Genomic DNA, 21,502 nt, shown 5'->3' with positions numbered 1-21,502 from the left:
TGTTTGTTGGCCTCTTGTATTACTTTATTTGATAAATATCTGTTCAGGCCTTTTGCGCAGTTTTTAATGGGGTTGGTTGTTTCTTTCCTATTGAGTTGTTTGAGTTCCTTATAGATTCTGGATGTTAGTCTTTTGTCGGAGGCATAGTCTGCAAATACTTTCTTATTTTTGAGACAGGGTCTCACTCTGTCACCTGGGCTGAGTGCAGTGGTGTGATCTTGGCTCACTGCAACCTATGCCTCCCAGACTCAAGTGATCCTTCCACTTAAGCCTCCTTAGTTGCTAGGACTGTAGGCATGTGATACCATGCTCAGATAATTTTCGTATTTTTTGTAGAGACAGAGTTTTGCCGTGTTGCCAAGGCTGGTCTTAAACTTCTGAGCTCAAGTAATCAGCCTGTCTCGGCCTCCCAAAGTGCTGGGATTACAGGCATGAGCCACCACGCCCAGCCAATATGGTCATTTTAATGATACTGATTCTTCCAGTCCATGTGCATGGGACGTTTTTCCATTTGTTTGTATGATCTGTGATTTCTTTCATCAGATCTTTTACCTCCTTGGTTAAATGTATTCCTAGGATTTTTGTTGTGGCTAACATAAATGGGATTCAGTTCTTGATTTGGTTCTCGGCTTGATAAAATTGGTATATAGAAATGCTACTGATTTTTGTGCATTGATTTTGTATCTTGACTTTACTGAAGTTGTTTATCAAGTCTAGGAGTCTTTTGGAGGAGTCTTCGGGGTTTTCTGTCTTTTGGGAGGAGTCTTTGGGGCTTTCTAGGTATATGATTATGTCATCAATGAAAAAAGATAATTTGACTTCCTTTTTTCCAATTTGGATGCCTTTTATATCTTTCTCTTGTCTGATTCCTTTGGCTTGGACTTCCAGTATTATGTTGAATAAAAGTGGTGAAAGTGGGTGTCCTCATTTTTTTCCATCCTTAGGGGAAATGCTTTCAACATTTCCCAATTCAATATGATGTTGGCTGTGGGTTTGTCACATATGGCTCTTATTATTTTGAGGTATGTTCCTTTGATGCCTGGTTTGTTGAAGGTTTTTTTATCAGGAAAGCATGTTGGATTTTATCAATTGTTTTTTCTGTATCTATTGAGATGATCGTATGGTTTTTGTTTTTAGTTTATTGATTTGCGTATGTTGAACCATCCTTGCATACCTGGAATAAAGCTCACTTGATTGTGGTGAATTATATTTTTGATGTATGTTGGATTCAGTTTGCTAGTATTTTGTGGAGGATTTTTGCATCTGTGTTCATCAGGGATATTGGTTGGTAGTTTTCTGTTTTTGTTGTGTCGTCTGATTTTAGTATCAGGGTGATACTGGATTCATAGGAGGTGTTATGGAGTGACTGCACCTCCTCAAATTTTTTGTAATAGTTTCAGTAACATTGGTAGTAGCTTGTCTTTATGTGTCTGGTAAAATTTGGATGTGAATGCATCTGGTCCTGAGCTGCTTTTTTTTTTTTTTTTCCCCAGTAGATTTTTTATTACTGGTTGAATTTCATTACTTATTATTGGTCTGCTTGGGATTTCTTTTTCCTTCTGTTTCAATCTTGGGAGTTTGTATGTTTTCAGGAATTTATCCATTTCCTCTAGGTTTTCTAGTTTGTGTGCGTGAAGGAGTTCATAGGGCTCTCTTATTATTATTTGTATTTCTGTGGTATTGGTTGTAATATCACCTTTATCATTTCTGATTATGCTTATTTGAATCTTCTCTTTCATTTTCTTGGTTAGTCTAGCTAATGGTCTGCCAATTGGTTTATCCTTTTGAAGAACTGACTTTTCAGTTTGTTGATTCTTTTCTTTTTTGAGATGGAGTCTTGCTTTGTTGCCCAGGCTAGAATACAGTGGCATGATCTTGGCTCACTGCAACCTCTGCCCCCTGAGTTCAAGTAATTCTTCTGCCTCAGGCTCCCAAGTACCTGGGACTACAGGCATGCACCACCATGCCCCACTGATTTTTGTATTTTTAGTGGAGATGGCGTTTCATCATGTTGGCCAGGCTGGCCTCAAACTCCTAACATCAGGTGATCCACCCGCTTGGGCCACCCAAAGTGCTGGGATTACAGGCAGGAGCCGCTGTGCCCGGCCAGTTTGTTGATTTCTTGCCTTTTTTTTTTTTTTTTTGGTTTTAATCTCATTTAGTTTGGCTCTGATCTTTGTTAGTTCTTTTCTTCTGCTAGCTTTGGGTTGGTTTGTTCTTGTTTTTCTAGTTCCTTGAGTTGTGATGTTAGGTTGTTAATTTGAGGTCTTTCTGTCTTTTTGATGTAGGTGTTTAATGCTATAAACTTTCCTCTTAGCACTGCTTTTGCTGTGTACCAGAGGTTTTAGTATGTTGTGTCTTTGTTTTCATTCATTTAAAAGAATTTTTTTATTTCTGCCTTAATTTCATTGTTTACGCAAGAGTTGCTCAGGAGCAAGTTGTTTAGGTTCCATGTACTTGTATAGTTTTGAGAGTTCTTCTTGGAATTGATTTCTAATTTCATCCCACTCTGATATGAGAAGATACTCGATATGATTTTTATTTATTTGATTTTATTGAGACTTGCTTTATGGCTGAGTATATGGTTGATTCTGGAGAATGTTCCACGCACAAATGAAAAGAGTGTTTATTCTGTGGTTGTTTGGTAGAATGTTCTGTAAATGTCTCTTAGGTCCATTTGGTCTGTAACCCAGTTTAAGTCCTGAGTTTTTTTGTTGATTTTCTGCCTCGATGATCTGTCTAGTGATGTCAGTGGAGGTGTTGAAGTCTCTTACTATAATTGTGTTAATATCAGTCTATTCTCTTAGGTCTAGTAGGATTTGTTTGATAAATCTGGGTGCCCCAGTATTGGTTGCATATATATTTAGAATAGTTAAATCTTCCCGTTATATTGAATCCTTTATCATTATAGGTAAAATGTCCTTCTTTGTCTTTTTTTACTGTTAGTTGGTTTGAAGTCTGTTTTACTTGATATGAGAATAGTGACTTCTGCTCACTTTTATTTTCCATTCTCATTTTATGTCTTTTTTCTCCCTTTTACTTTGAGTCTAAAGGTATCTTTAGCCAGTAGGTGGGTCACTTGTAGGCAGCAGATGGTTAGGTCTTGTATTTTTTTAAAAAAAACTAGTTTGCTACTCTGAATCTTTTAAGTGGGGCATTTAGGTCATTTACATTTAGGTTAGTATTGATATGTGAGGTTTTATTCCTGTCATAGTGTTGTTAGCTAGTTGTTTTGGAGTTTCAATTGTGTAATTGTTTTATAAGATCTGTGAGCTTTGCACTTATGTGTTCTTTTATGATGGTGAGTATTATCCTTTCATTTCCATGCTTAGAATTCTCTTCAGCATTTCTTGTAGGATAGGTCTTGTGGTGACAGATGCCCTTAGTATTTGCTTGTCTAGAAAATATTTTATTTCTTCTTCATTGATGAAGCTTAGTTTGGCAGGATGTGAAATTCTTGGCTGGCATTTTTTTTTCTTTAAGCATGCTAAAAATAGACCCCAATCTCTTCTGGTTTGTAGGGTTTCTGCTGAGAAGTTTGCTCTTAGTCAGATGGGTTTTCCTTTGTAGGTGATTTGACCTTTCTCTCTAGTTGCCTTTAACATTTTTTCTTTAGTGTTGACCTTGGATAGTCTGATGACTATATGCCTTGGTGAAGTTCATCTTGCATAGTATCTTGCAGGTGTTCTCTGAATGTCTTGTATCTGGATGTTCACCTCTCTAGAAAGATTAGGGATTTTCCTGAATTATTCCCTCAAATATATTTTCCAGGTTGCTTACTTTTTCTTCTTCCTTCTCAGAAATGCCTATAAGCCATAGGTTTGGTTGCTTTACACAATCCTGTATGTCTGAAGTGCTTTGTTCATTTTCAAAAATTCTTTTTTCTTTATTTTTGTTTGGGTTAATTTGAAAGGTTGGTCTTCAAGCTATTTTTTAAAAAAATTATTAGTTGGTGATATGAATTGGAGGTCTTTAAGCTCTGAAATTCTTTCTTCTGCCTATCCAGTCTATTGTTAAAACTTTCAACAGTATTTTGAAATTTCTTAAGTGAATTTTTCATTTCCAGAAGTTCTGGGGTTTTTTGTTTTTGTTTTGTTTTGTTTTTGTTTTTTAAAGGATATTAGTCTCTTTCTTCATTTCTTGGATTACTTTCATAGTTTCATTGTGTTGGTTTTTCAACCTTCTCTTGGATCTCATTGAGCTTACTTGCAGCCCATAGTCTGAATTATTTATCTGCCATTTCTGAGTTTTTATTTGGTTAGGGTCTGTTGCTAGAGAGCTAGTGTGACCCTTTGGTGATGTCACAACATTTAGATTTTTCATGGTGCCAGAATTTTTATGTTGGTTTCTTCTCATCTAGAGAGGCTACTAGTTTTTGTTTTTGAATTTATTTTCATTTAGATTGGTTTTCCCCCCTGCACCCCCCGCCCTGTTTCGACCTCTTCTAAGGGTGTAACTATAGAGTAAGTATGTTGGATAGGGTCTTTTGGGTTCGCTTCTATAGCCCTGCGCAATTCTGTCTGCAGGTTTTGTATTGGACTGTGCAGTTTGACTTGGAAGCCAGTAGGTGGCACTTATGGGTAAGAGCCAGTTGCCGCACAAGCAGATGGGTATGTACTTGACTTTTATTTACTGTGACGTGCCCTCTGTGTTTCAGGTGATGAGGTGGACAGAGGAGTGCCTGGTGCCTTGAGGTTCCTGTTCAGGTTTGGGAGGGGGGACATAGCTGGGCAGAACTGGATTCCCTAGCTTGCCCATGAGTATCCCAGTGATGAGCTCAAGCACCAACCCTGGTAGGGGTGACTAGGGGGAGCTCCTGGTGAGATGTGCCAAGGTCTCTGCAGGAGTTGAGAGGGCTGCACTGGCTTGGTGGATACCATTTCGACTGTAGATTACAAACATGGTGGCTTCCAGAGCATATCAGTTGGCCTATCCACACTCATTCCTTTTCTTCCCTAAGGGGAAATTTTAATGTTGATGGAAAAACTTGAAGGACATATTTTTATTCATTTTTGAAATTTTATTTTATTTTAAAATATGGGCTAGCTTTTATCTCATTGTGCAGGAACATAGCATGTTGTGTTGGATTCATTGGGGAAGTTAAATTTGAATTGGCTCTGCTATCTATGATTTGATTGAGAGAAAAAGTATAAACAAAGATAGCTGTAAGCTTTACACTCGCAAATAGTTCTACCTAGTGATTAAAATTAGAGCAGTATTCAAGGGAAAATAAAAAGATAAGTAACTCAATTAAATATGGGAAAATAATCTGAACAGACATTACTCCAAAGAAGATATACAGTTGGCCATTAAGTGCCTAAAAAGATTCTCAACATTATTAGTCAATAAGCAAATGCACACCAAAAACTACAATGAGATACCACCATATCTCATGGACAAAAACAAATACTGGCCAAACTGTTGAGAAATTGGGACTCTAGTACATTATTGGTGGGAATATAAAATCATATAGCCGGCTGGGCATGGTGGCTCATGCTGGTAATCCAAGCACTCTGGGAAGCTGGGGTGGGAGGATTGCTTGAGCCTGGGAGTTCAAGGCCAGCCTGGGTAAGATGGCAAGGCACCATTTCTACAAAAAAAACCCAAAAAAACAAAAAAACAGAAAAATCACACAACCACTTTGGAAAACAGTCTAGTAGTTCTTCAAAATGTCAAACATAGAGTTACCACATAATGTAGCAATTCCACATACCATATATTTAGCATTCCATAGCAATGCTAGATGTATAATTAAGAGAAATGAAAATACATGTCCACACAATAACTTGTTTTTTGTTTTTTGTTTTTGTTTTTTTCTGAGATGGAGTCTCACTCTGTCACCCAGGCTGGAGTGCAGTGGCACGATTTCGGCTCACTGCAATCTCCGTCTCCCGGGTTCAAGCAATTCTCCTGCCTCAGCCTCCCAAGTAACTGGGATTACAGGTGCACACCACCATGCCCGGCTAATTTTTGTATTTTTAGTAGAGATGGAGTTTTGCCATGTTGGCCAGGCAGGTCTTGAACTTCTGACCTCAAGTGATCTGCCCGCCTCGGCCTCCCAAAGTCCTGCTGGGATTACAGGAGTGAGCCACCGTGCCTGACCAAGAACTTGTACATGAATGTTCATAACAGCATTATTCATTATGGCCACAAATAATTAATATATTATCAACAAATGATTAACAAAATGTGATATATCTATGCAATGGGATAATATTAGGCAATGAAAAGGAGTGAAGTACTGTTGCATGCTACCACATGAATGAATCTTGAAAACATGCTAACTGAAAAAGCCAAGCATAAAGACCACACGTTTTATGATTCCATTGATATGAAATGTCCAGAATAGGCAAATCTGTAGACAGAGAAAGTAGATTAGTGGTTGTTTAGGACTAGAGGAGGTGGAGTGGAGAATGAGGAGTGACTGCTAATAGATGGATACATTTGGGTGACAAAATGTTATAAAATTAGATTGTGGTGATAGTCTCTGAATATACTAAAAACCATTGATTATAAACATTAATTGGGTGAATTCTATGATCTGTGAATTATGTCTCAATAAAGCTGTTTAAAAACTTAAAAGTTAGAGCCGTTAAGACAAAATAAGGGCATATATTCCAATGTACTAATAGGTGTAATTGAAGTTCAGTGTGTTACTTTTCGTAGCCTCCAGTATAAAGATTTAGCATGGCTCTTTGGCAAGGGTACATGCATATCAGTACAGTGTTCAGATATTAAAAGCCTTTATTGAAGGAAATAAGAGAAGACCTGAATAAATATGTAAAGATGTGAAGATGCAATGTTATAAAGACAACAATTCTCTGTAGATTTCCTAATAACGTAATGAATTCTCAGTCAAAACTCCAGCAAGACTTGCTTGTAATGTTATAATGACTAACTCTGAAATTCATAAACAAGAATGTAGGTGTGATAATAGCAATCTGACAAAAAGAGTATTTAATAAAGTAGAGAACTTGCCCCAATTGGCTTACAGGTCTCAGAAAGCCATGATAATAAAAATGGTGTGACTAGTGCAGAGAGAGGCAAATATGTGATGGAACAAAAGAATGCCCAAAAACAGACCTGCACACATATGGAAAATTGCTGTGTGTAAGAGACAGCAGAATAATCCAGTATGTCAAAGTATCATAATTATGGAATCAACACATGTCAATGAGGAAATCAAGCAAGATGGTAAAACTGGTAACAACATTTGGAGAACTGAGGAAAGAATAAGTGTTGAAATAAGGTTTGTTATGCACTAAACTGGTTAACCTCCAGCAAAGTAATAAAACCATAATCTTACCACACAGAAATTATTTGCATATCTACCAGATTAAAAAATCTACAAGTTAACATAATTTTACAGAGTGTAGGTTTTAATAGTAAATAGCAAGCCAAACAAAATATATACCCCCTAGGGAATTAAATGTTCCTTGGGTGGGCCTGTCGGACAGTGCTCCAAGATGACCTTGAGAGGACACGCAGTCTTCCTTTTGCCTAGTTTCCAAGCTGTTATAACAAGTAGATGAGTTATTTCTTGCTTATCCATGCAGGAAAGAATTAAATGTAGCTCAGACTATACACAAAATGGATTCTAGATTATACTTGTGTGTTTGCAGTATTATTTTCTCTACTTTATGTATTTGAAGCATTTCTTATTAACAAAATGAGAAAATGCATTCTTAAAACACTAGATAATACTTTCAATAAATGAGTTAGGTCTATATCTAAAAATATCCTGTTTAATAAAAAATTAGTTTGTGGCATGATATGCTTATTGTGATATTAACATAAATCTAGAAATACTATAGAATTTCTGTGACTTCATGTATATGTGTATACAAACATAAAGGACTAGAAGAATCTAAACCTTTATACCTTAGAAAAGAGGAATAAAATGTAACATTATTTTATTAATAATTATTATATTCTGGTAAATTCAAGTCTGTTGTGTCAGGTAAAGATACAATAATTTTAGCTTTTGTTAACAGATTAATTTAGGCACAGTAATATTTTAGCTAGTTGGTTTGAGCACTGAGTGATTCCTGAACTGAATATCATTAGAACACAAGCAGTTCAGTGTTCTTCCTAAGAAGTGGGAGGGGGAAACTTATGAAGTATTTAAAGAAGCAAGACAAATAAAATATTTCACTGGAACAAGTGGGAGGTTCCTAGTTAGAGGTGAGTTGGTGGTGTCTGATTGGCTTAGCTTAAGTTTCGTTTTCAATGTTTATATTGAGTTGAGTTTCCATTTGCTTGTATAGGAACCATCTTTGCTGAATGGCCTCCCAATTCATTATTACTATTTTTATTTTTTGAGATAGAGTTTCACTCTTGTCACCCAGGCTGGAGTGCAGTAGCACAATCTTGGCTCACTGCAACCTCTGCCTCTCAGGTTCAAGTGATTCTCCTGTCTCAGCCTCCCGAGTAGCTGGGATTACAAGCACCCGCCACCATGCCTGGCTAATTTTTGTATTTTTATTAGAGATAGGGTTTCACCATGTTGGCCAGGCTGTTCTCAAACTCCTGACCTCAAGTAATCTGCCTGCCTCAACCTCCCAAAGTGCTGGGATTATAGGCGTGGGCCACCGTTCCCAGTCCCAATTATTTTAGCACTTTGAAATATATAATATTTACCTGGCACAACAAATTTATGTTTATATCTAGTGTGTTATGGCATGTCAAATCATTGGGGTAAAAGATGTGGTTTTTTTAAAAACAATCTTGGGAAACATGGCAAAAGATTAGGGAAAAAAATTACACAGCACTATCTTGTACCATCTATTTAAATTATAAACGAATAAACAAATTACATATTGAAAAGTAAAACACAGGTAAAAGTATGTTATATAATCTTTGTAGAGGGAAGGTTTTTCTAAGTATGCCCTCAAAATCAGAGATGTTAAAGAAAAGAGTGACAGTTATGACTAAGCAAAAATTTCAATATTGGGGAGACTTTTATTAAAGCTAAAGGCAAATGTGAAAAGGGGATATTTTAACAGTACATTTCAGAGACTGTGTGTTTCTAGTCCTTGAAAATGAGTCTGTAAGTGAACAAATGGGCAAGCACTCTTGCCAAATGGGTAGATAGCCTTTTCAGTCAGTCACTTCCTCTTTCCCTGCTTGTAAACGGAGCTGATGGTCACTGCCCAGAGTCTTATTTACGGAAGTGGTACCTGTATTCTCATAATAACAAGTTTTTGTGATGGAAATAACTTGTCTTCTAGTGACATTTCCCCTTACCTGTGGAGTTTTCTTCCCTCCCACCACCCACACCTAAAGAACCTTATTAGAACAACTTCAATCTTCCCCTACATGATGTGTAAAATTTAGGGAACTTGATATGTCCAAGATAAAAATGAATATCTAGTCTAAAATATTAGAGTGCATTGGAAAGTCTGAACTTCCAAATGGGGGGGTGGGGGGAACTCCACTTAATTGAGGGCACTGTACTTATTTATTTATTTTTGAGATGGAGTTTCACTCTTGTCACCCAGGCTGGAGTGCAACGGTGCGATCTTGGCTCACCGCAACCTCCGCCTCCTAGGTTCAAGCGATTCTCCTGCCTCAGCCTCCCGAGTAGCTGAGATTACAGGCATGCACCACCAGACCTGGCTAATTTTTGTATGTTTAGTAGAGACGGAGTTTCACCATGTTGGTCAGGCTGGTCTCGAACTCCTGACCTCAGGTGATACACCTGCCTTGGCCTCCCAAAATGCTGAGATTACAGGCGTGAACCATTGCACCCATTGTACATCTTAGAATTAAAAACAAAACAACACACACACACACACACACACACAACTTCTCCTCTTTTTTAATGACTCTTCCTTTTTTTTTAATGACTCTGGCTCTTCTCTGTGAGATGTGTACTGTTAAGGTGAGTGGAACTGGAAGGAGATTGGCAATTCTATTGTAATACAGGGCAGGACTTACTCTTAAATTCTTTCTGGAAGTTTCCTTCTCTGAGTGGTCCTGCCCCCATGGTGTGTCTGTGAGGTATCTTTGGGTCAATAAACTGGCCTAAGATTCTGCAAGGCAGATTGGTCTTCACCTTCTTTATGTTACTTCAGCTTTCTGTGGTGTGTATTTAATGGGAAATTAGACAGTTTATTAAAAATAAAGTACTTTACAAAATAAGCACCCTTGCCTTCAGGAATGTATTTTTAGGAAATAATTAGGCAAGTGAGTAAAGGGGCTTATTACAGTAGTTTGTAATGCCAAAACTTTGGGAGTAACCTACATGCCTGAAAATGAGGTACTGGTAACAAATTATCGTATTTCCAGTCAGCAGAATGTTGCAGATGCTATGATAAAGCAACTCTGGATTTATTGAGAAGAAAAAATTCAGAATAATTCCTGTATGTAATCCATGATAACTGTATATGATAACCCATTGTAATACATAGCTTTAATAAAGTTTTATTAAAATATGTAAGATTTACTTGGGAAAAAAAACTGGAAGGACATATATAAGATACAATCCTATCTTTGGGTGGAGAGCTGTGGAGTAATTTCAGTTAACTTATTTTCTGTGTACTAGAATGAAAAAATAAGGTTATTAGGGCTGTATTTCAGGAATGTTTGACACACACAGTAGATTTTTGTTACTTGATTTTTAAAATTGATAAATGTATAAAAATAATTGGAAGGCTTGTGTTGTGTAATTGCACTGGTATAGATTTTTCTCACAGGACAAGGAAATAAAAATCCTCACTCTGCCTTTTTAATTAACAGATCTTCTCACTCAGATATGGCAACAAGCAGCCTTCACTTCGCATCATGTGATACACAACAGGCACCCAGACAGCGTGGAGCATCTACTGTGAACAGGTCAGGAAGGGTCGTGGGCATTCCTGGGGGAAGAGGGGGGAACAGTCCAACCCTTGAAGGAGTAGAATACTGATATTTGCATAGTGCATTGTGTTTGACAAACCAGTGAGGTCAGGAGACGCCTAGGCAAGTAGAGTGCCCATTTTATAAATCAGGGAAGGAGAAACGGTGGCTGCTCAGGGACTCAGTGAATAGGTGGCACTGTTACATGAAAGCAAAACAAAATTCAACTTTGGGGCACAACTCCGTTTCCAGTCTTTTTTGTCTTTAAATATTTTTGGCAGTTATTTTTATTATAAAATAGTAAATCACACTGCCAGACATTGGGGAAAATGGAGGAAAGGACAAACATCAACCATAATGATGGCCACTTGAACACAGAATTTTGGTGTATTTCCTTCCAGTCTTTTTCCTAGGCATGTGCTTCTTGATACAGTTGTAACCATAATAGACTTTTTCATCAAATATTGTATTATGATTGTTTCTTTCTTACATTTTTTGCATAATCTTGATTTAAAAATACATTTTAAGAAGTGTTCATTGTAGAAAATTCAGAGCTATAGAAAGCACAAAGAGAATGAAATATGTATTACTATAATCCTAATTATTTTTGTGTGCATTGTTTTTCTCTTCATATGTAGAGATATTAAATTTTTTTCTTAATTGGGATCATATTACATATACTGTTCAGTAATCTACTTTTTAAAACTTAATATATCACGATATTTTCCTCTTCCATTAGATATTTTTCTGTGATATCATACTTGGTTAATTTTTGTTCCTTTCCAGATCATTTAGAATTAACAGATTCTCTCTTTGAACATGAAGGTTGTTTTTTGTGAGTTATTAAGGCAGCTCTGTTAAAGCTGTTTTAGTACATGAGAAAGCACTTTTCATCCATCCTTAGAGGTTTATTAAACTTTTAAGATTATACAGCAGATCCTTAGCAGTTTGGATTTTGCATTTGAAATTTCAGCTCTGCATGTGTTCTTTATACTCATGGGTTTGGTAGTTTGTCTTAGGATTCTACTCACGGAGTGTACAGAAGAGGTTGCAGAATGGAGATGAAGTTGAAAATAACTTCTGAGTATCTTAAGGCATTTGTTTTCCATATCCTTTTTTACTGTGTATGTCCCTGCTCATGGAATTTTGTGTTTTCTTCAAAAAGTGCTCTTCCTTCATAGTTATCCTCTAACTCATCCCATGGTTTCCTAAGTAACGACTTTATAATGCTGAGTTTGAAAGCTATAATAAAATAAAAATTACTGAAAGCGATAATAAATAAGGGCATGATATGCATAGTCAGCAACAAGCTGCATCTGTAGACTGGAAGTCTTTAGCATGCACGTAGTCGTTGAAGTGATAAACCACACCTGTATTTCCCAGAGAGCCATACCAAAAGAGAAGAGAATGGAGGAAGGAACCTTTGGGAACACAGAACATTGAAGGATGGCTGAGACAATGGCAGTTCAAACAAGAGCTACATAGATGTGTGAGAGAGGAAGACTTTATGAGTTGGTGGCCACAGGACAGGCAAGGGACTTGGGGGAGGGGCAAATTCTGGAATGCAGTCAGCAGAGCCAGGTGTGGCAAAGAGGTCTTCATGGATACGGGTGAAAAAGTATCCTTTGCATTTCATAGTTAGGTCATTGGAGACCTTTAGCTCGTAAGATTTCAGGGAAGTTGAGGCAGGAGTCAGGCTGCAGGGCTAAAGATCAATGGGAGGTGGGGAAGTAGGGAGAGTGAGCATCAGTTCTTTTTTGAAGCTCTTGCCTATGAAAAGAAGGAGTGGGAGAAGGGTGCGTTAGGAGAGAAAGCGAGATTGAGGGAGTTACCTTTCTTGCTGGTTTTACTTTAAATAGAAATGAATGAGGTTTGTGTATATTTCTGAGTTGGGAAGGAGTTAGAGAGGAAGAGATTAAAGCTACATAAAAGGAAGTGGAGGTCAAATATAAGAAATAATTGAGAAGTGTTTTCATGATAGCACAGGGTGGGCATCCCTAATCCAAAGATCCAAAATACTCCAGTGAACATTTTTTTTTTTTTTTTTGAGTGTCACGTGAGTGCTCAAAAAGTTTCAGATTTTGGAGCATTTCAGTTTTGGATTTTCACATTAGGGATGCTCAACCTGTATTCACATTTGCAGTTTTCATAGTCTTTTTCTTTTTAATAACTAAATAATAGACATTCTCACTCTGCCTTTTGATTAATAGGTCTTCTAATGCATGTATCAAAGCAAGCCCTTATAAATGTAATGTGGAGCAGCCTAGAAGGACACTTGCAAAGTGGAGGAAGCTTGGATGTAGACAAGAAATGTGGCTCTTATGGAGTTAGTCTGAACAGAAAATGATAATGCCATACCTCATATGTTACTCCTTCTGGTACTCCTCACTCCACAAATAGCTATTTGCTTCTTAACACAAAGTTGTGAGGCAGCCAAGGAGGGAGTTTGAGTCACCATTTAACAAGTGAGACACCCTGGGTGTCAAGTGACATAGCCAAGTGCCACGGCCAGGCAGTGGTGGCATTACATCTTGATGCTCCTCCTTCTCATTTCTGGGCCAGTGCACGTTTAAGAACCTCATTTGCCTCCTTGCTTATAATCCCTTTCACTTGTTTAGTCTTACAAAGTGTTTTGACAACCATGGTTTCTTTTGATTCTCCCTCCAACCTTGAAAGAGCCAAGAGAGAATCTTCCCACAAATGGATCCTCATATCCAGAGAAGTACATGATCAGCTAAAATGCCTTGTCACTCTGAAATTCTTGGAGTTAGAATTTCCTGCCAGTGTCCTTTCAGGTCACCAAAGTGACAAACTTTAAGACATTTGACAGTTTTGTGTTCATCACTTCAAATCTGTTTAGAAACTAGTTGTTGAAACAACTGTGTTAAGGTCACTTTGGAAAAGTGAGGAAAGACTCGGCACACTGGCCAGAGCTTTGTCATCACTTTACTTTCTCCTCTTACCACATCTCTTCATTGGAGGTGGGAGACATATTGTTGGCTCATCAAATATGTATTTTTCCATAGGAAACAGACTGAACACAAGGTTGCTCAATTTACAGTCTCTAAGTTAAAGTGTGTCTTTTTGATTTACTTGAGAAAGTCATCAAAACAGAACAGGGGTCTACGGCCTCAGAACTAAAGGAACGGAGAGAAAACCTTTCATAGACTTCTTTATACTTCACTTACCAAGCCTAGATATGTCAGCCCAGTGTGGATACAGAGTGTTGGTAGCTTTAGTTACCAAATCAAGGTTGGCGTTGGGATATCCCAGAATTACATAGGGAGTTCTGGCTGCTCAGGAGACTGAGTTCCAGAGACTGGTTTAGTGGGATGAGGTGTCTACATGGCTCAATCATGAAGGTTATGGCAAAATGTTGGCCAAGGGCTTATAAGAGAAGAGGGTGACTCTCCCTTGGATTGGTTAGTAAAGAATTCAGGATAGAGGGAGTTGTTTAATGAGTATGGAGTTTCAGTTTTGCAAGATGAAAAAGTTCTAAAGATTGAAGTGATGAACCACACCTGTTTGGTTCACACAGTGTGAATATACTTAACATCACTGAGCTGTGTGCTTTAAAATGGTTAAGATGATAATTAATTTTATGCTGTATATATTTTACCACTATTAAAAAAAAGAATGCAGGACAGATTGCCCAGCTGTTATTACATAGAGTTAAGCCTAGCTTTTACCTCCTTTGTGTTAGAAGAGTGCCAGGTGTATTTTCCATGCCATTACCACATGTATACCATTCCCTCTCGGAACAATCCCTCTTAGTTTAACAACTACAACAAAAACCCTTGACTGAGCTCGGGAAAGCCGAGGCAAGTTTTTGGGAATACATCCCACCTTCACACTGTACTTATGTTACCCTGTCTTGCTTCTTCCTAATTCATTTAGCCTTCGCCTAATGATCTGGCTTAGTTGCTTAACCAGAGTAGTCACCAGTGTTTGCCGAGAAGTCGTTTCAAAATAAGTTATTTTTATTAGAGACATATTGGGCAATGTAAAAGTATTACCATATGTAACAATGCAATACTAAAAAGCAGCTTATTATAATTGTGCTTATTAACAAAAAAAATCAGGATAGGAAGGAGGGGCATTAAGGTATAATAATTTAAATGAATTTATATATCATGCTTTGGTTATATAGACTAAGTGCTTTTTTTAAAAAAAGAACAAAACCCAACTCTTTCTGTTAATTAACAGATCTACTAAAGTAGACATAACTTGAAGCACTGTGGCATCACAGGGGTGGCTCTGGGTCAGAACTCTGCTATTCTGGGGCCTAGACGCAGAGACCCCTGGCACCCAAGGCCGCAGTTCTGATGCCATTCTCTGACAAAAGAAACCAAGGCTCCTGGCTGATTCCAGCACCAGGGCCGGGAAAGTACGAGATGAACCTAGAATATCTTGTGCCAGAAAGTAAAGAATTGCTGGAAAAAAGGACAGGGCTTGTCGAAAGAACACGGGAGCAACATAAAGGAGCTTCCAATTGCCAAATCTGGGACAATTTGAGAAAGAAAATAAATAATGACTGTAATGAGTTATATAGTCCACAGAATGAATTAATAGCGATGTGTTTATAGTATATAAATAATTGGGTAAACATGTCAGTGGTAGGAGGGAGAGCTCTTCCCTATATTCATTCTGACTGATGTGGAAGAAATGACGGGAACAGAAAATTGCTGTTTGACAAACCACAATGGTAATGGGTACAGACAAGAACACTCAAGTTAGGGGGCAATGTATGTTGTGAAATGGGGTATCTGCAGAGTGTTGAGAACCTCCCCTGAAGATGCTTAGTGACTCCCAAGGGAACAGTAGTAACCTCACATTAGAGACCACCCTAGCTGTGCGGTCGTCACCAGAAACAAGCTGTGCATGCAGCTCATAGCCCTGATACCATGCACTGAGAACATGGCATCACTGCTGTGGTTTTCTTGCCCATCATGTCTCTTGTCCAAGTACTAACCAGACGCGACCTTGCTTAGCTTCCGAAATCAGACAAGATCGGGTGTGTTCAGGGTGATATGGCCGTAGGCTCTTGCCCAAAATGTGTAGCCTGAATCTGATCATGAGGAAACATCAGACAGACTGAAGGACAATGCTACAAAATCATTGCCAGCACCCTTCAAAAGTGTTATGTAAGATGTTATCTAGGGGAACTGGGTATACAAACTCTGTCCTATTTTTCCAACTTTTTGGAAGCCTGAAATTATTTGGAAATGAAAAGAAAAAAAAAAACCTCTGCTTCCCCATTTGAGTCTGAAGGATGAGCACACTATTCACACGAGGAGAGAGCAGGCACTTTTATTCTTTCATAGATGATAATATTTACATCATTCCTTTTAGTGCATTACGTAGTTGCATTTTTACCTTTTACATCTGCATTTTTATCTTTTCTGATGCTCATAACAGCAATGTTAATAATACCTGTTGGGTGGATATTGTCGTGTCCTCATCCTTTTCATAGCTGAGGAAACAAAGACTTGGAGAGGTTAAGGACTTTCTTGGAAGTCTTGCCATCTAACACAGCCCACTGTAGATTATGAGCTTATGGGGTCCCTCCTCTCCCTTGGATAACTAATGGGAAATGGTAACAGGAGTTTCTGTAGTCTGGCTGTCCAGTCACAGTTGCTTCTGAGCTTCTGAACACCACACAGCTGAATTGTAGTAATGCCTGAGACTTCTTGCCCTGGAGCTCTTGAGGGCGGGGAGATCTGGAGTCCACAGGTGCAGGGGACTTGGATTTGGATTTGCTTGCAAAAGAACCCTGGATACTTCCACACAAATTAGTAAAAGTCTCTGAAGAGTAAACTTGTCCGCCCATCATTCTGTGCATACAGATTCTAAGTGTTTAGTTCTATCTTTGGAAAAAAGGTTCCTTTTTGGCCTAAGTTGAAATACTGATGCAAGAGTCAGGCCTATGGAGATCAAATTCACAGCTTCGTTATTCACAAAGACTATGTTGGAGGTTGTATTACAGCTTAGATGCATGCAAAAATGGGCTTCTTTTTGAAATAGCCGTGTGTGGAATTTCAGCCCTAAATCACAGGCCTCCCTTGTGAGGGTCGTGGTTGGGCGGTGGGGGGCAGTAGAGCCTGCCCTGCTAGCTCACTGCATTGCTGAGAGAATAGACTTTTCTGCACCCTCTTTCCATGTAAGAAAGGGGCTGAGCCATTTATGCCCCGTGTTTCTTTCCAGCTCACCAATCAGATAATTCATCTGAATAATGAAGAGGGGAGGAGGGAGAGGAAAATCCAGGAGCGTTCATCTAGTGAAGTCCCTGCTCAGGGAAGTCCGAGGCGTTGGAGATAAGGATGTTCCTTTCCTCAGGGTCCAGGGAGGGCACCTCTTAGATGAGGGTCTTGTGACCTGCTTCAGGGGAGAAGTGTGAGGGGATATGATAATTATATATTGGTTTTGTAGACTTTTATTGATTGTAATATAAATAATAAAATCCCTTCTTTACCTTTTAATCAATAGATCTCATGAATCAGATATGTTAATAGTAGAAGGTCATCAGATTATGAGCAAAGTACAGAGAAACTTTGCCAGGTCACCATGTATGTGTGCGTATGTGGTTCTTAGCAGGGGAGGTGGTGCAGGTTGACACTTCTGGAGAACTGTAGTAATGCCTCAATATATATAATGCTTATACTCTTAATTCCAGGCTTCCTCTATCTTTGCAACTACTTTGTATAGTAGTAACTGCAGACTTAACGATCCCCATCTTACAGATAAGGAAGCTGAGACTTACAGAGGTAAAGTGAGTTCACGGTTACAGAACTGGGAAGTGGTGGAGAAAATACTTTTCCTTTGCTGTTATTTAAAATACTGCTTTTATGTTTCAAAATTTTTATAAATCAGTTTTTCATTATAAAAGTAATGTGAGCAGAGTTCAGATAATTTGGAAGGAGGAGAAAAAAGGTCACCAGTTATTTCCCTGTCCAACATAAGTGAGTAAAAATTATGATTTCTAGAGGAAAGAGACAAAACCTCCAGATAAGTAATAGAAAATGGCCTTGGGAGGCTGCAGCCTAGTTCTCTAGGATCACAGTTGCAGTGGAACCAATATATTGTGGGAAATCTTTGACTTCTCTTGAGGCAAAAGGGAGTCAGGAAATGAATAAAAGGATCCAATTCCAGAGCCCAGATGCTCATTTACTATGAAGTTTTTTGTAACCAAGCTTACAAAGTAATTCCTAAAGTAAGAATTGGAATGTAAGTGATAATGATATAGTATAGTTCCAAATTTTTATTAAGTTATGTATTCATTTTATATATATATATATTTTAAAATAGACTAAAAAACTCATCCTGCCTTAAATTAACATACCTTTTAAATTAGAAACATGAGGAGTCGTCACCTCACTGAAGATGTATATTATGAAAGGCGCTCGGGCGTGTCTCCAGCAGGGCAGGAGTATGAATATGTGGACTGAGCACCATAGTTTTTGGAGAATTAGACATGGTTATTAACTTGCACAGGGCTGGAAAGTCCACAAAACACACTCATAATAACCATTGCCTTTGCTTCTGCAGACGTTGTGAAATGAGAGCACTTCAAAGATAAGACTAGGGACTCAGGGAAGTTAAGGGGCACTGTGTAGGTCACAAGGCTGGAGAATGGCTTGGCTGACTTCTAATTTCCAGTCCAGGAATCTTTTCATTAATTACATCATGCTGTACTTGAGGGGATGCTATGCTGATGAGCCTCTTGCAGAATACCGGAGTGCTTTTTTTTTTTTTTTGAGACAGAGTCTTACTCTGTCGCCAGACTGGAGTGCAGTGGCACGATCTCAGCTCACTGCAGCCTCTGCAGTGGTTGGGATTACAGGTGTGGGCCATCATGCCCAGCTAAGTTTTGTATTTTGAGTGGAGTCAGGGTTTCACCATGTTGGCCAGGCTGATCTGGAGCTCCTGACCTCATGATCCACCCACCTCAGCTTCCCAAAGTGCTGGGATTACAGGCATGAGCCACTGCACCTGACTATACTGGCCTGTTTTTAAATAGCCTTGTTCATCATTCCAGTCTGGTTGGACAGGTGTGGTGAGCCTATTTCTAGTGCACGTGGTAGGTGTGGGTAGCTACTTTAGGTTCTTAATCTAAGGAGGTAGAATGGTGAGCATCTGTTTTAGGAAGAGGAGAGTAGCCTGAGAGTGGTCTCCCAGTGTGTCTGATGTGTGCTAGAGTTTGAGAACCACGGAGTCAAAGCAGTCATAGGAATGCATTCTTGGAGAGTATTTCAGAATTCAGATCTGAAGTGATAAGAGTCTCAGTTAATGTGATGGCAGTGGAAATGAAGAAGAACGTGTGTGTCTGAGAGATAACTTGACAGAAGTTTTGACCATGGGGAAAGTTGCTGTCCTGGTCATTCCTTACAGAACACATGGTAGCCCTAGTGTTCTGCAGAGGAGTGTTAATTCCAGGTGAGCATCATCGTAAACCACTCGGAAGAGCTGAGTATACCGTGTTCAGAGGTGCTGAGCTCCCACTTTGTGTATCTAAGTGGGGGTGTGTATAGTGTATCCTCCCAGGTGACAGTGTGGCCAGCTGAGATGCAGAGGTGGATGTTTGGCAAGAGGACTAGTATCTGTTCACAGTCTGTTTCCTGGTGATGAAGGATGAGCTGTAACCTTAGAGAGAATTGGTGGGAGGTAAAATGGGAACAGCTAATATTTGAAGGGAAGGGATGCTGAGAAAAGAGTGAGGATTTCTGAGCCAGTGTATTTCCTTTTGTTCAAAGAATAAAATTCATCCTCTCCGCCACTATGGTTTCTGGCTTTTGCCTGTTTTCTGTCCTCATTTTCTTTCATTCTCTGCCTTGCTCATCACGTTCCCAGTTTAGAATGCCCCCTCTGCCCTCAACCTAGATATTCCCATGGCTGGCTCCATTATATGGCGATTGGATGTCACCTTTTTGGAGAGCTTTTCCTGACCATCCTCATTAATGTTGGGCCTTCTCCCCACCCCTGCCTCCCCCAAAACCTAGGTTCTGTTCCAAACCACTTATCCCAATCAGGGATGACCCTGGTCAGTTCTTGGTCTGCTTGTGCAAATCTGCCCTCCCTTCTCCAGTAGAACGAAAGCTCTTTGAGAGCCTGGGATCCTGTGTGTCTTGTTCATTGCTGTATTGCCAGCACCCAGAAGAGTACCTGGCACATATTAGCATAAATATTAGTTGAAAGGACTCTAGGTAAAGATTTGATGAGGGGGAGCAGAGGTAGGCAATGGGGAAAGAAATGGGTCTATAGACCCCAGGCAACACCTGATGACTAACCTGTGCTGGACGGTAGAGATGAGACGGGATACCTGCAGCCAATTAAGCCGACTGAGTTCCTTTCCTCATGGGGGCCCAGTGTGCAATGGCTGCAAACAGCAGCTTCCCTGGTAGTGATGCAGCCTGTTTGTTGTATGGGTTGCTCTAAAGGACCTTGGAGACAGTCCTTTCAGATGGATGTTCATGTTTCTGACCTTGCACTACCCCAGTGTAGGCTCCAAACAGGCATGCGAGGTGCCATTGGAAAGCCCCAGGGCACTGTGACCAGGGTTCACATTGGCCAAGTTATGTCCACCCGCACCAAGCTGCAGAACAAGGAGCATGTGATTGAGGCCCTGTGCAGGGCCAAGTTCAAGCTCCCCAGCTGCCAGAAGATCCACATCTCAAAGAAGTGGGGCTTCACCAAGTTCAATGCCAATGAATTTGAAGACATGGTGGCTGAGAAGCGGCTCATCCCAGATGGGTCAAGTACGTTCCCAATCGTGGCGCTCTGGACAAGTGGCAGGCCCTGCACTCATGAGGGCTTCCACTGTGCTGCCCCTCTTAATATTCACCAATAAATTCTACTTCCTGTCCACCTAAAAAAAAAAAAAAAAAAGATGAGACGGGATAAATTCAAGAGATGTTCAGGAGGTAACGCTGACAAAATTTGGTTATGGACTGGTACAGGAGGTATCAGGCAACTTTCTTGTGAAAAATCTTGCTGTGAGAGGTTTGTGAACTCCTAGCATTTTTATTTGATCTCTTCGTTCACTGGAAACTTAAGGGCAAAGCAATTCTTAGCCCTCCGTTAAGAGCTTGCCTTGGTTCTACTCCATCCTAGAGGAGCTGTCTCAAACTCTAGGCATGAAGAAGTCTCTGTTTCTACTCAGAACAGTTGTATCCGCCCATTCACCACTCAGCAATATTTTTTGAGCATGTAATATGTTCTAGGTATTGTCCAAGACACTGGTGCACAGGAATGACTAAAACAACCTCCTTGCATTTATGTTCTAGAGAGGGAAGACAGACAAGCATGTCTACAAATGCGACACACACAAAATACTTTTGGATGGTAATAATGGTAGAAGGAAAAACAGTGAGACAGGATGGGAGGGGGTCAGCCAGGCTGCTCTGCATTAGCTGAGGTCTGAATAACAAGGAGGAGCCACGAGAAGACCTGCGAGGGGAAGGTGTTCTGGCATTGCCCTCGGAACCTACTCCTGCTAGAGGAGTCACTGAAGGGGCACTTTGCTTTCATGTCTTAAAGAATGAAATTAAAGAGGTTGGTGGGATGGAAACTCAACTTCAAATACTTACCAAGTTTATTTATTTATTTTTATTTCATTTCATTTATTTATTTAGTTAGTTTTTGAGACAGCGTCTTGCTCTGTTGCCCA

The 21,502-nt window shown here is 39.4% G+C and overlaps 1 protein-coding gene, 1 non-coding gene and 1 pseudogene across 6 annotated transcripts in view; all 3 read left to right on the top strand.

The window, feature by feature from the left end:
- TTC39B (tetratricopeptide repeat domain 39B) overlaps positions 1-21,502 on the top strand; it is a 145,601-nt gene that overhangs the window by 69,772 nt on the left and 54,327 nt on the right. For 3 of the 5 annotated variants that reach the window (XM_003911696.3, XM_021927494.2, XM_009188739.4), the window contains one exon: positions 10,741-10,836. In XM_003911696.3, the coding sequence (XP_003911745.1) occupies positions 10,741-10,836 (96 nt within the window). Of the gene's footprint in view, positions 1-4,109; positions 4,464-4,515; positions 4,611-10,740; positions 10,837-21,502 lie in introns of those variants that run through there. The other 2 variants (XM_009188735.4, XM_021927495.2) reach the window with 2 other exon arrangements.
- Positions 18,736-20,721, top strand: LOC116270020 (annotated as a pseudogene).
- LOC116270152 lies at positions 20,156-20,289 on the top strand. The gene has a single exon (XR_004178082.1). It is a non-coding gene; the product is annotated as a small nucleolar RNA SNORA70 (small nucleolar RNA).

The sequence above is a fragment of the Papio anubis genome, chromosome 13 (assembly GCF_008728515.1).
Source record: "Papio anubis isolate 15944 chromosome 13, Panubis1.0, whole genome shotgun sequence".
In the NCBI taxonomy this organism is placed as follows: domain Eukaryota; kingdom Metazoa; phylum Chordata; class Mammalia; order Primates; family Cercopithecidae; genus Papio; species Papio anubis.
Note: the sequence above shows the minus strand (reverse complement) of the source record. Positions and strands in the feature narration are given on the sequence as shown.